The sequence below is a fragment of the Stegostoma tigrinum genome, chromosome 9, assembly GCF_030684315.1.
Source record: "Stegostoma tigrinum isolate sSteTig4 chromosome 9, sSteTig4.hap1, whole genome shotgun sequence".
Taxonomy (NCBI): Eukaryota; Metazoa; Chordata; class Chondrichthyes; order Orectolobiformes; family Stegostomatidae; genus Stegostoma; species Stegostoma tigrinum.
In genome coordinates, this window is record NC_081362.1 from 73051887 (window position 1) to 73065029 (window position 13143).

General features: G+C 42.2%; 1 protein-coding gene across 4 annotated transcripts in view; it reads right to left on the minus strand.

Moving 5' to 3' along the window:
- fbxo11b (F-box protein 11b) overlaps positions 1 to 13143 on the minus strand; it is a 167284-nt gene that overhangs the window by 24593 nt on the left and 129548 nt on the right. For 3 of the 4 annotated variants that reach the window (XM_048535720.2, XM_048535721.2, XM_048535723.2), the window contains 7 exons: positions 11208 to 11425; positions 11035 to 11120; positions 10856 to 10950; positions 9904 to 10026; positions 9731 to 9816; positions 8623 to 8699; positions 8369 to 8512 (listed from right to left, as the gene is read on the minus strand). In XM_048535720.2, the coding sequence (XP_048391677.1) occupies positions 8369 to 8512; positions 8623 to 8699; positions 9731 to 9816; positions 9904 to 10026; positions 10856 to 10950; positions 11035 to 11120; positions 11208 to 11425 (829 nt within the window). The remainder of the gene's footprint in view (positions 1 to 8368; positions 8513 to 8622; positions 8700 to 9730; positions 9817 to 9903; positions 10027 to 10855; positions 10951 to 11034; positions 11121 to 11207; positions 11426 to 13143) is intronic. The other variant, XM_048535722.2, reaches the window with a different exon arrangement.

Sequence of the window (13143 nt, forward strand, 5' to 3'; positions counted from 1 at the left end):
CTGGGAATCACTGAGTGTTATAGGTTTAGATGGAACAGAATTTGTAAGGAGAATCCAGGAGGGTTTTCTAGAACAGTTTGTAAATAGTCTAACTCAGGAAGGGGCCATACTGGACCTGGTGTTGGGGAATGAGCCCAGCCAGGTGGTTGAAGTTTCAGTAGGGGATTACTTCGGGAAAAGTGATCACTGTTCTGTAAGTTTTCGAATACTGATGGACAAAGACGACAGTGGTCCTAAAGGAAGAGTGCTGAATTGGGAAAGGCTGACTATTGCAAAATTCGGCAGGAACTAGGGAATGTGGATTGGGAGTGGCTGTTTTGAGGGTAAATCCACATTTTGATATGTGGGAGGTTCTTAGAGAGGTTGATTAGAGAGTGTAGAACAGACATGCCCCTTTATGAAAATGAGAGATAGAAAGGGCAAGATTAGGGAACCATGGATGACGGGTGAAGCTGTGAGACTAGCAGAGAGGATAAAGGAAGCATACATAAGGTCTAGGCGACTGAAAACAGACAAAGCTTTGGAAGAATATCGGGAAAGTAGGACCAAACTGAAATAAGGAATTAAGAGGGCTAAAAGGGGTCATGAAATATCTTTAGTAAACCGGGTTGAGGAAAATCCCAAAGCATTTTATTCATACATAAGGAGCAAGAGGATAACTAGAGAAAGGGTTGGCCCACTCAAAGTGACTTGGAGATGGTGGTGTTACCATACGTCTGATGCCCTTGTCCTTCCAGGTGTAAGTGGTTGAGGGTTTGGAAGGTGCTGTCTTGAAGATCTTTGGTGAATTTCTGTAGTGCATCTTGTAGGTAGTATCACTACTGCTACTGAGCGCCGATGGTGGAGCGTGTGGATGCTTGTGGATGTTGTGCTAATTAAGCAGGCTGCTTTGTCCTGGATGGTGTTAAGCTTCTTGAACATTGTTGAGGCTCCACTCATCCAAACAAGTGGGGAGCATTCTATCATGCTTCTGACTTGTGCTTTGCAGATGGCGAACAGGCCTTGAGGAGACAGGAGATGAGTTACTCGCCGCAGTATTCCCAGCTTCTGGCCTGCCCTTGAAGCCACTCTGTTAATGTGGCGAGTCCAGTTGAGTTTCTGGTCAAAGACACCCCCCAGGATGTTGATAATAGGGGATTCAGTGTTCGTAACATGACAATATCAAGGGATGGTGATTAGATTCTCGCTTATTAGAGGCAACTTGGATATCTGAGCCACAGTAAAATAGAGCTGAGCAGAGTAAGCCTCAGCATTCATTCAAGCTAAGAAGTGATAATGGGAACTGCAGATGCTGGAGGATCCAAGATAATGAAATGTGGGGCTGGATGAACACAGCAGGCTCAGCAGCATCTCAGGAGCACAAAAGCTGACGTTTCAGGCCTAGACCCTTCATCAGAGAGGGGGATGGGGTGAGGGTTCTGGAATAAATAGGGAGAGAGGGGGAGGCGGACCGAAGATGGAGAGAAAAGAAGATAGGTAGAGAGGAGAGTATAGGTGGGGAGGTAGGGGGGGATAGGTCAGTCCAGGGAAGACGGACAGGTCAAGGAGGTGGGATGAGGTTAGTAGGTAGGAGATGGAGGTGCAGCTTGGGGTGGGAGGAAGGGATGGGTGAGAGGAAGAACAGGTTAGGGAGGCAGAGGCAGGTTGGGCTGGTTTTGGGATGCAGTGGGTGGAGGGGAAGAGCTGGGCTGGTTGTGTGGTGCAGTGGGGGGAGGGGAACAAACTCGGCTGGTTTTGGGATGCGGTGGGGGAAGGGGAGATTTTGAAGCTGGTGAAGTCCACATTGATACCATTGGGCTGCAGGGTTCCCAAGCAGAATATGAGTTGCTGTTCCTGCAACCTTCCGGTGGCATCATTGTGGCAGTGCAGGAGGCCCATGATGGACATGTCATCTGAAGAATGGGAGGGGGAGTGGAAATGGTTTGCGACTGGGAGGTGCAGTTGTTTATTGCGAACCGAGCGGAGGTGTTCTGCAAAGCGGTCCCCAAGCCTCCGCTTGGTTTCCCCAATGTAGAGGTAGCCACACCGGGTACAGTGGATGCAGTATACCACATTGGCAGATGTGCAGGTGAACCTCTGCTTAATATGGAAAGTCATCTTGGGGCCTGGGATAGGGGTGAGGGAGGTGGTGTGGGGGCAAGTGTAGCATTTCCTGCGGTTGCAGGGGAAAGTGCCAGGTGTGGTGGGGTTGGAGGGCAGTGTGGAGCGAACAAGAACAGATGAGCCTGACCTAATGATCAATGTGTGTCCTTTGTCACATTTTTAGAATAAATCACCCAATCACTCAAAAGAAGGGAATGCTGCTACGAATGTAACCAGAAAGACACATCGAAAATACCAGCAATTGCTGTCACTGATTTGAGCTGCAATCCAACAAGCCATGATTTATAAACCATGAAGTCAGTCAACAGTGAGTTTGCCAAGTATCACACATGATTAAAATATGAACATCAAGTCATATCTATTCCATCACTAAGACCACCTGTATTCATCTCCAATAATATACAAATCCAAAGGTTCAATTTACCAACTTTTGAAATATTCTTCAAAAGTCTATGTTTCCTACAGACTTTATTCTTATACTCCACAGGCGAGTTAACAGGTTCTGTGAGCACAAACTTGGCTAATTAACTTGGTTGTCAAACTAGTGGCATCTGGATATTCTTTTGTATGAAGACAAAGAACAAAGAAAATTACAGCACAGGAACAGGCCCTTCGGCCCTCCGAGCCTGCGCTGATCGAGATCCTCTGTGTAAACTGGTCATATATTTTTTAAGTGATAATGGGAACTGCAGATGCTGGAGAATCCAAGATAATAAAATGTGAGGCTGGATGAACACAGCAGGCCCAGCAGCATCTCAGGAGCACAAAAGCTGACGTTTCAGGCCTAGACCCTTCTACCCGAAACGTCAGCTTTTGTGCTCCTGAGATGCTGCTGGGCCTGCTGTGTTCATCCAGCCTCACATTTTATTATCATATTTTTTAAGGGTCTGTGTCCATTTGCTCCCTGCCCATCCATGTACCTGTACAGATACATCTTAAAAGACACTATTGTGTCTGCGTCTACCACCTCCCCTGGCAACGCGTTCCAGGCACCTACCACCCTCTGCATAAAGAATTTTCCATGCATATCTCCCTTAAACTTTCCTCCTCTCACTTTGAACTCATGGCCCCTAGTAATTGAGTCCCCCACTCTGGGGGAAAAAGCTTCTTGCTATCCACCTTGTCTATACCCCTCATGATTTTGTAGACCTCAATCAGGTCCCCCTTCAATCTCAGTCTTTCTAATGAAAGGAGTCCTAATCTACTCAACCTTTCTTCAGAGCTAGCGCTCTCCATACCAGGCAACATCCTGGTGAACTCCTCCGCACCCTCTCCAAAGCATCCACATCCTTTTGGTAATATGGCGACCAGAACTGTATGCAGTACTCTAAATGTGACCAAACCAAAGTCCTATACAACTGTAACATGAGCTGCCAACTCTTGCACTCAATACCCCATCCGATGAATGAAAGCATGCCGTGTGCGTTCTTGACCACTACTGACCTGCGTTGCCACCTTCAGGGTATAATGGACCTGAACACCCAGATCTCTCTCTGCATCAATTTTCCCCAGGGCTTTTCCATTTACTGTATAGTTCGCTCTAGAATTGAATCTTCCAAAATGCATCACCCCACATTTGCCTGGATTGAACTCCATCTGCCATTTCTCTGCCCAACTCTCCAATCCATCTCTATTCTGCGGCATTCTCCGACAGTCCCCTTCATTATCTGCTACTCCACCAATCTTCGTGTCACCTGCAAACTTGCTAATCAGACCATCTATACCTTTCTCCAGATCATTTATGTACGTCACAAACAACAGTGGTCCCAACACGGATCCCTGTGGAACACCAATGGTCATGGTTCTTCATTTTGAAAAACCCCGTTCTACTATAGCTCCGTCTCCTGTTGCCCAGCCAGTTCTCTATCCATCTAGCTGGTACACCCTGGACCCCATGCAACTTCACTTGCTCCATCAGCTTACCATGGGGAACCTTATCAAACACCTTAGTGAAGTCAATGTATATGACATCCACGGCCCTTCCCTCATCTATCAACTTTGTTACTTCCTCAAAGAATTATATCAAGTTGGTAAAACAGGACCTTCCCTGCACAAAACCATGCTGCCTATCACTAATAAGCCCATTTTCTTCTAAATGTAAATAGAACCTATCCCTCTATTTTCTCCAGCAGCTTCCCCACCACTGACATCAGGCTTACCGGTCTATAGTTACCTGGATTATCCTTGCTACACTTCTTAAAGAAGGGGACAACATTAGCAATTCTCCAGTCCTCCAGGACCTCACCCATGCTCAAGGATGTTGCAAAGATATTGTTAAAGGCCCCAGCTATATCCTCTCTCACGTCCCTTGGTGACCTGGAATACATCCCATCTGGACCTGGGGACTTGTCCACCCCTAATGCCTGTTAGAATACCCAACACTTAGCACCCCCCACCTTGTGTCAACTTGACCTAGAGTAATCAAACATCTATCCCTAACTTCAACATCCGTCATGTCCCTTTCCTTCGTGAATACTCATTAAGATTCTCACTTATTTTCTCTGACTCCTTGCATTACTTCCCTCCTTTGTCTTTGAGTAGGCCAACCCTTTCTCTAGTTATCCTCTTGCTCCTTATGTATGAATAAAAGGCTTTGGGATTTTCCTCAACCCGGTTTGCTAAAGATATTTCATGACCCCTTTTAGCCCTCTTAATTCCTTATTTCAGTTTGGTCCTACTTTCCCGATATTCTTCCAAAGCTTTGTCTGTTTTCAGTCGCCTAGACCTTATGTATGCTTCCTTTATCCTCTCTGCTAGTCTCACAGCTTCACCCGTCATCCATGGTTCCCTAATCTTGCCCTTTCTATCTCTCATTTTCATAAAGGGGCATGTCTGTTCTACACTCTCTAATCAACCTCTCTAAGAACCTCCCACATATCAAAATGTGGATTTACCCTCAAAACAGCCACTCCCAATCCACATTCCCTAGTTCCTGCCGAATTTTGCAATAGTCAGCCTTCCCCCAATTCAGCACTCTTCCTTTAGGACCACTCTCGTCTTTGTCCATCAGTATTCGAAAACTTACAGAACAGTGATCACTTTTCCCGAAGTAATCCCCTACTGAAACTTCAACCACCTGGCTGGGCTCATTCCCCAACACCAGGTCCAGTATGGCCCCTTCCCGAGTTAGACTATTTACAAACTGCTCTAGAAAACCCTCCTGGATTCTCCTTACAAATTCTGTTCCATCTAAACCCATAACACTCTGATTCCCAGCCAATGTTGGAAAAATTAAAATCTCCCATCACCACCACCCTGTTACTCTTGCATCTTTCCACAATCTGTCTAGATATTTGTGCCTCTATCTCACACTCGCTGTTGGGAGGCCTGTAGTACAGGCCCAATATTGTTACCGCACCCTTCCTATTTCTGACCTCTGCCCATATTGCCTCACTGCTCGAGTCTTCCACTGTGCCCTCCTTCAGCACAACCGTGATATCCTCACTGACCAGTAATGCAACTCCTCCACCCCTTACATCTCCCTCTCGATCCTGCCTGAAGCATCTATATCCTGGGATATTTAGTTGCCAATCTTGCCTTTCCCTCAACCAAGTCTCAGTAGTAGCAATAGCATCATGCTCTCAGATACTAATTCAAGCCTTAAGTTCATCTGCCTTACCTACTACACTTCTCACATTAAAACAAGTGCACCTCAGACCACCTGTCACTTCAAGTTCATCATCTGCTCTCTGCCTACTCTTCCCCTTACTCACACTGCCGTTATTATCTAGTTCCTTACAGGCTTTAGTTACTACATCCCTACTATCCACTAACCTCCTCATTTGGTTCCCATCCCCCTGCACATTAGTTTAAACCCTCATCAACAGCGTTAGCAAAAGCACCCCCTAGGACATTGGTCCCAGTCCTCCCCAGATGTCGACCATCTGATTTGTAATACTCCCACCTGCCCCAGAGCTTGGTTTGTGAAAATTTCCAGACTGACAGTGTTTGGTCAGTAATTGACACTGGTTGGTCAAAGGTGAAGAAGTCTAAGATCTCAGCGGTGAGATGATTTGAGGAAAACACTTTACAACTCTCCGGGGCAGGATATGTTTGGGGGGCCGGGGGAGGGAGGTGGTGTTGGACAGGAAGGGAAATCTTCTCTGGTTTTTTGAGTAACTTTACATTTATGACTTGGGGAGTAGATGGGAATTTGTATGACATGCCCTTGAAATCTTTCCAACTGTCATATTAAGACAGTTTGTTTTATTTTCATTATTTGTCTAGTGACATAGAATTCTTTTTATTGTTACAGTTAAATCTGATGCTTTGTATGTTTTATTTCTGATTTAATATGACAGGGTTTCACTGAAACAGCAACAATTTCATCTAATAAGTCAGATTTTATTCTGGGATCTAATTTGCCCAGTAGTAATACAAGATGGGATTCACAAATTACCACTGTGTTCAATGACCTATACTGACCTGTAGCCCAGCATGTCTCAATTTTAAAGAGAAAAATACTGCCATGTTCTCTTCCCTCCTTATTTCTGTAGTCTCCTTCAGCACCACTACTCTAAGATCTTTGCACCTTCCGATTCTGGCCCACGTATTCAATTTTAATTGCACCACCACAGGCGGTCCTATCTTTGGCTGAAAAAGGCAAAAAAACCTATTTTGCTCCTGAAGACGCACTACCTCTCTGAAGATGGTCCATCATATTTCTTGGATTAAGTTTTTGTTCATTGCACTCAGATCAAATTTCACTTAGATACCCTGGTGAAGAACTTGGGGATGTTTTTAACAAGCGTTATTATTGAAATACACCTCAAAGTTACTTGCTGATATCTGACCTTGGAATGTGGATAAACAATAGATACAAAAATGAATGGAGAAGCATTTAGTTTCTCCTGACTGAAATATCTTTCTCTGCTCAAGAATCACAAACACAATATATCAAATGGGCAAGACTACTGAAAGATTTTTGTTCAAGATATCCTTCAGTAGCATCATGAATATCATGTTCATAGCATCGATCGTATCTTCGATGGTATACAAGTGAGTAATAAGTACAGCTATTTCTGTCGAAAGTAAAGCACCAATGTCTACAATACAAACTGGTAATAAATACTGTTTATTTGATCAGAGAATGCCTGTTTAAAACAATGATCATTTTAGTGTCGTCTACATCGGTGTGCTTTAACCATTGATCTTCATCCTGAGCATAAAATTATCCTTCTTTCATCTTTGTTTAAAAAATCTATCATGCATTCATACAGCAATCATAAAGACACTGAAGTGCATAACCACACCATAAATTTGATTGTTGAATTATGATAATCACCAATACGTAGGTAACTATGCAGAGTCTATGGTTCCACAAGTAGCAAATATAAGCAAGTTAATGTATAGATAATCTGTTTCAGTGATACCAAGAGACAGAACTCACTACTTTCCTGAATAGCATGATAGAATATTTTATATCTACTTGATCAAGCAGATGAGAAGATTACCATGTAATATCATCCCAAGAGGCAAGTTATATGTTCACTTTGACAGTACTACCAGGATTTATCAAACAAGTTAGCCAGACTACAGGCAGAAGAAACAATACTTAGGACTAAGAAACCTGTAAAAAACATACATTTCACATAAATAAATCTTCACAATATAATGAATCCCTTTTTAATGCTAGGATCTGCATTCAAAGTTAGTCCATTCCAATAGACGACTACTCTACAATGGATCTAACCATACTATAATTTAACTACGTTCATAAAATATTCTTTTTTCCTTCGCATCAGTATCTTTTGCTTTAAAGATCATATACTTCTCTTCACTGAATATTATTTTAAATCCATAACACTAACTAAAATTAAATGAAAAGCTACCAATTATTCAGAAATGTTATAGTATGTAGATTAGAGGTTTGCTTCTCTCAGTCATATATGGCTCCATGTCAGCCAACAGTCCTTGTCTCCTCACCCAAATGGCCAATACTCAAGTGATCTAGACAGAATTAGCAGGGAACTCAATTGTGAGGGCAAATTTACACCCAATTTGTCCTCAACTGATGCATTCATACAGTAAGATCATGGGATCATGACCAACAAAAATCCTTTATGATTTTGTTTGGTCCAAAGATATGGAAGTAAATTTTAGCATCTTTTCATTTGCCCAGCTGATATTAGCTAACACATCACCAGGGATGAAACCAGGACCATGGTCCTTTTGGCTTATTCCACACAGACTGTCCATTTCCCCATTTAGTCTTTGGGAATCTAAACTGTACAAGTTATTTTAATCTTAAGCTATAAATCCTTACCCCTGCCTCCGTTAAATATGCAGATACCCCCGTCTCGGCCATCATGGATTTTGTTCCGTCTGAGTGTGGGATTACTGTCTGTTTTAATCCAAACACCGGCCATTGCATTGTCAAATATTTCATTATCTTCTATAAACCCAAGACCTGTATTAATTGACATCAAAAATAATTTCACTTGGATCTGAAGTTGAGGAGAAAATAAAAAAAACAGAAAAACAATAATCAAGAGACCAGCAGCCAAAACGGACACTTACCAGAATTGTAAACAAGAATGCCACCATTCTGCCCTCCCCATATTTTATTGCGTCGAATCTTAGGGTTGCTTCCAGTTCTGTGGATCATAAATTATAAGTGATCCTAAGATTAATGTCTTACAATGCCATGAAATACGTGAAAGAATCAAACTCCCAATTAGTGCTCATTTTCTGACTGGGTCGAGCACTGGGTAATAACTGCATCCTTTTTGAGTTTGTTTTGACAAAGTACCTCACTGATGATTCTAAACTTTCAAAAGCAGAATTCTGGACCGTTAGTACACCATGTACAGTGCGGGCAAGCAAAAATCCACACCTTCACTTCTTGCCTGGAAATTTCTCTCATTTAGTATGCTACTCATGGCATCGGGCTTAGAAGGACTTCTGCCTCTTCTCAAAACATTACCATTTGAGCTAATCTACCAGTTATTGCAGAACGCAGAACAGAACGGATCTTTAGAAGATAAAGATGACAAGCTACAACTACCAAAGAATAAAATGATGCCTTATACAACTAATGACAGCACTCAATACAAAACTAGAGTTAAAAAACCTGCCATTTTCTGTGCTCTAACCAAATCATTCTTTTGACTTGCATACAATTAATCACGTATAAAATAAATGCTTCCACGTAACAGTGTCTTCAATTCTATCCATAACATATACCATGTTTGCTAGTCACAGCACAAAATGACGTAGGCATCCATGGATTACAGAAAGAAAAATGCCCAGACACAGATCTTGCATTTGTGTGTAAAAGATTTTCTTTTATCCATTCGTGGGTTGTGGGCATCAGTGGCAAGGTCAGCTTTACTGTCCGTCCCCAACTGCCCTCGAAGGGGTGAGTGGGACACTGTCTTCTTAAACCATAGCAGTATGAAAGAACCACCATAATTCTGTTAGGAAGAGAGCACCAGGATTTTAACCCAACATACAGACATGAAGGGGGCAGGACTGAACTGATTTACTCTACACATTCACTGTCCAGGCTATTTGGACAATGCAAGAGGACAGCCAGCATGCTCTGTCACAATTTAAGAAGGCACCAAGACAGAAGACAAAGTTAGATATTGAAGCTACAACCCGATGAAGGTGAACTTTTTCTTACCTAATCTGAACCCCTGAATACATATGATTGTAGATATCATTGTCTTCAAGCACTCCATGGCCATTGTCATAGAAGTAAACACCCACCTTATGAAACAAACACTCTGTCATGAATATTGTCAATACTGTTGAACCTCGAGATTTAATAAAACACGTATATGAATGGATACATACCTGCTTGCCACTATGTATTCGGTTTCTCCGTAGCACTGGTGTACTTCCTGTTGTTACCCACACACCTGCCAGGGTATTGCTGTATACTTCATTTTCTTCAATTACACCCTGTCCCTTTTCATGCTAAACAACAAATGTTAAACATTTAAAACACAGATCAACATGGGTTCTCTTCTTACCATTTCAAAATCTATAAATAGGTAAATACAATTTCTCCTCAGATGTTACACATGACCTATATTTCAATTTGTGTTGAATACAAATGTTTTCTCTTTACAGTCTTCCTCCTCTAAAATGATATGAGTTTTCCAAATGGCAATTTTTTGTTGTCTTCTCAGCTTTCAGAAATCCTTAAAAGAGTATCAGACACCATGGTAACAGGTAGATCATTTTCCAGCACCAGTAGCTGCAATTCCAACAAAAATCATACTCAGGACAATATTACCAGCTAATCTAAAAATTATGTGCAACCGTTACAGGCTGGAAACCTAAAAGAAAATCCTAATACAAAATCAATTAGAAACATAGGGAGGAGTCATCCAGTTTACAGAAATTTCAGCTGTATAATTGTTTATTATTTTTATATTTCCAGCATTTTGTATTTTATTTCAGAATTCCACCACGCAGCTTTTATCTCATACTTTCATGAACATACACTTAAACAGTAACATAAAACATAGATTCCAAGGGTCTACTTAACAGATAACAATCTAGCTGAGACCAGGTTAGCTACAATCTATTAAAGACAAGACTCAGGCTATCACTTTAGCCAAGCTAAAGAATTCAAATTAGTTTAACAAACGATCATAAATTTAGCCACCAGTTACAAAGCTTTTTAAGAACAACCAAGCAATATTATGACCTTAATTTCTTTTCCCAAATTCAATACAGCCACACACCTTCGGCCTCTTTTACCCAATCATACCAAAAAGTACACAAATCACAGACTTACCACGTAGATACCGCCATGTTGACCATCATGAATTTTGTTGTGACGCACAATTGGACAACTATTTGTTCTAATCTGTATTCCAGCTAATGCATTTCCTAGGATACAAGATACACATTTTTTAAGAATTATGTACATTGATTAAAATATAAAAGATACTGAAATGTTTATATTCATCTTACCATAAATGTCATTTCCCTCTATGAGGCCCCTTCCATCTCCAAAGATATAAACTCCACCCTGATTTCCATTAAAAATGGCATTCGCCCTAAAGGATGTAAACAGAGAAAACATATGAAAATACCTAGCAAATACACATTTAACTCAATAACTCTGACAATGTCCAAAAGCTTACCTGATAGTTGGATCACTGTTGGATGTAATCCACACACCAGCAAAATTGTTTGCATAGATTTTGTTCTCTATGAATTGGCCTCGTCCTTTCTCGTGGACATAAATTCCTCCTGTTTGCCCATGGTGAATTTCACATCTCACTACTGTAGGATTCGCATAGGCCTTCACTTCAAAACCAGCTATTCGATTACGATGAATGTTACAGCTTTCAAAGTAACCCTGAAATAAATAAAATCAAAATTTAATTATTCACATTCAAAATTAGCTCAAATGAAAATTCAATAATGAAAATTGGGAGCCATACACATTATAGACAATATCAATATTTCTATCTCTGACATCTTTAAGTTTAAGCTAGAGGAAACTAAGAAACCTGAACTCTCCAATCCACCCCCAAATAATGTAAAAAAGGTTATTTTGAAATCACCTCCACCTTCCCTCTCAATACTATATTTATTAAAGTTTGGAGAATACAATTTGTGCACAATGATTTAATTTTAATACACCCACTGAAATTCCACTGGACACACCCAAGCTCTTCATACTGACAAAGAAGTTGGACAAGCTTCCTCTAGTTTCTCATCAGGCACTAAGTTTTACTCTGATCAGAGCTTAAACTTGAGTGCCCTCATTCAACATCAATATTTACTCTGCTGAATGAAGGATTAACTAATTAAATCCAAAACCATTTGTGCAATCATGCTATATAACCCCATTAATATTCGATTGTTGACAGACCCTAATAGCTTGAAAACAGTTCAGCCTTGCTCAGTAATAAAGTGTGAAGCTGGATGAACACAGCAGGCCAAGCAGCATCTCAGGAGTACAAAAGCTAAAATTTCGGGCCTAGACCAATCATCAGAGAGGGGGATGGGGAGGGGGTTCTGGGATAAATAGGGAGAGAGGGGGAGGCGGACCAAAGATGGAGAGAAAAGAACACAGGTGGAGAGGACAGTATAGGCGGGGAGGTAGGGAGGAGATAGGTCAGTCCAGGGAAGACGGACAGGTCAAGGAGGTGGGATGAGGTTAGTAGGTGCGGCTTGAGGTGGGAGGAAGGGATGGGTGAGAGGAAGAACAGGTTAGGGAGGCAGAGACAGGCTGGGCTGGTTTTGGGATGCAGTGGGGGGATGGGATGAGCTGGGCTGGTTTTGGGATGCTTTGGGGGAAGGGGTGATTTTGAAGCTGGTGAAGTCCACATTGATACCATTCCCCTGGTTCGCTCCACACTCCCCTCCAACCTTCAACCCCACCACACCCGACACCTTCCCCTGCAACCGCAGGAAGTGCTACACTTGGCCCCAAAACTCCCTCCTCCCTCACCCCCATCCCAGGCCCCAAGATGATTTTCCATATCAAGCAGAGGTTCACCTGCACATCTGCCAATGTGGTATACTGTATCCATTGTACTCAGTGTGGTTTCCTCTACATTGGGGAAATGTACGAACATTGATATGTACATTGATTAAAATATAAAAGTTACTAAAATGTTTATATTCATCTTACCATAAATGTCATTTCCCTCTATGAGACCCCTTCCATCTCCAAAGATATAAACTCCACCCTGATTTCCATTAAAAACGGCATTCGCCCTAAGGATGTAAACATGATGCCACCCGAAGGTTGCAGGAACAGCAACTCATATTCCGCTCAGGAACCCTGCAGCCCAATGGTATCAATGTGGACTTCACCAGCTTCAAAATCTCCCCTCCCCCCACTGCATCCCAAAACCAGGCCAGCCTGTCTCTGCCTCCCTAACCTGTTCTTCCTCTCACCCCATCCCTTCCTCCCACCTCAAGCCGCACCTCCATTTCCTACCTACTAACCTGATCCCATCTCCTTGACCTGTCCGTCTTCCCTGGACTGACCTATCCCCTCCCTACCTCCCCAACTATAATGTCCTCTCCACCTATCTTCTTTTCTCTCCATCTTCGGTCCGC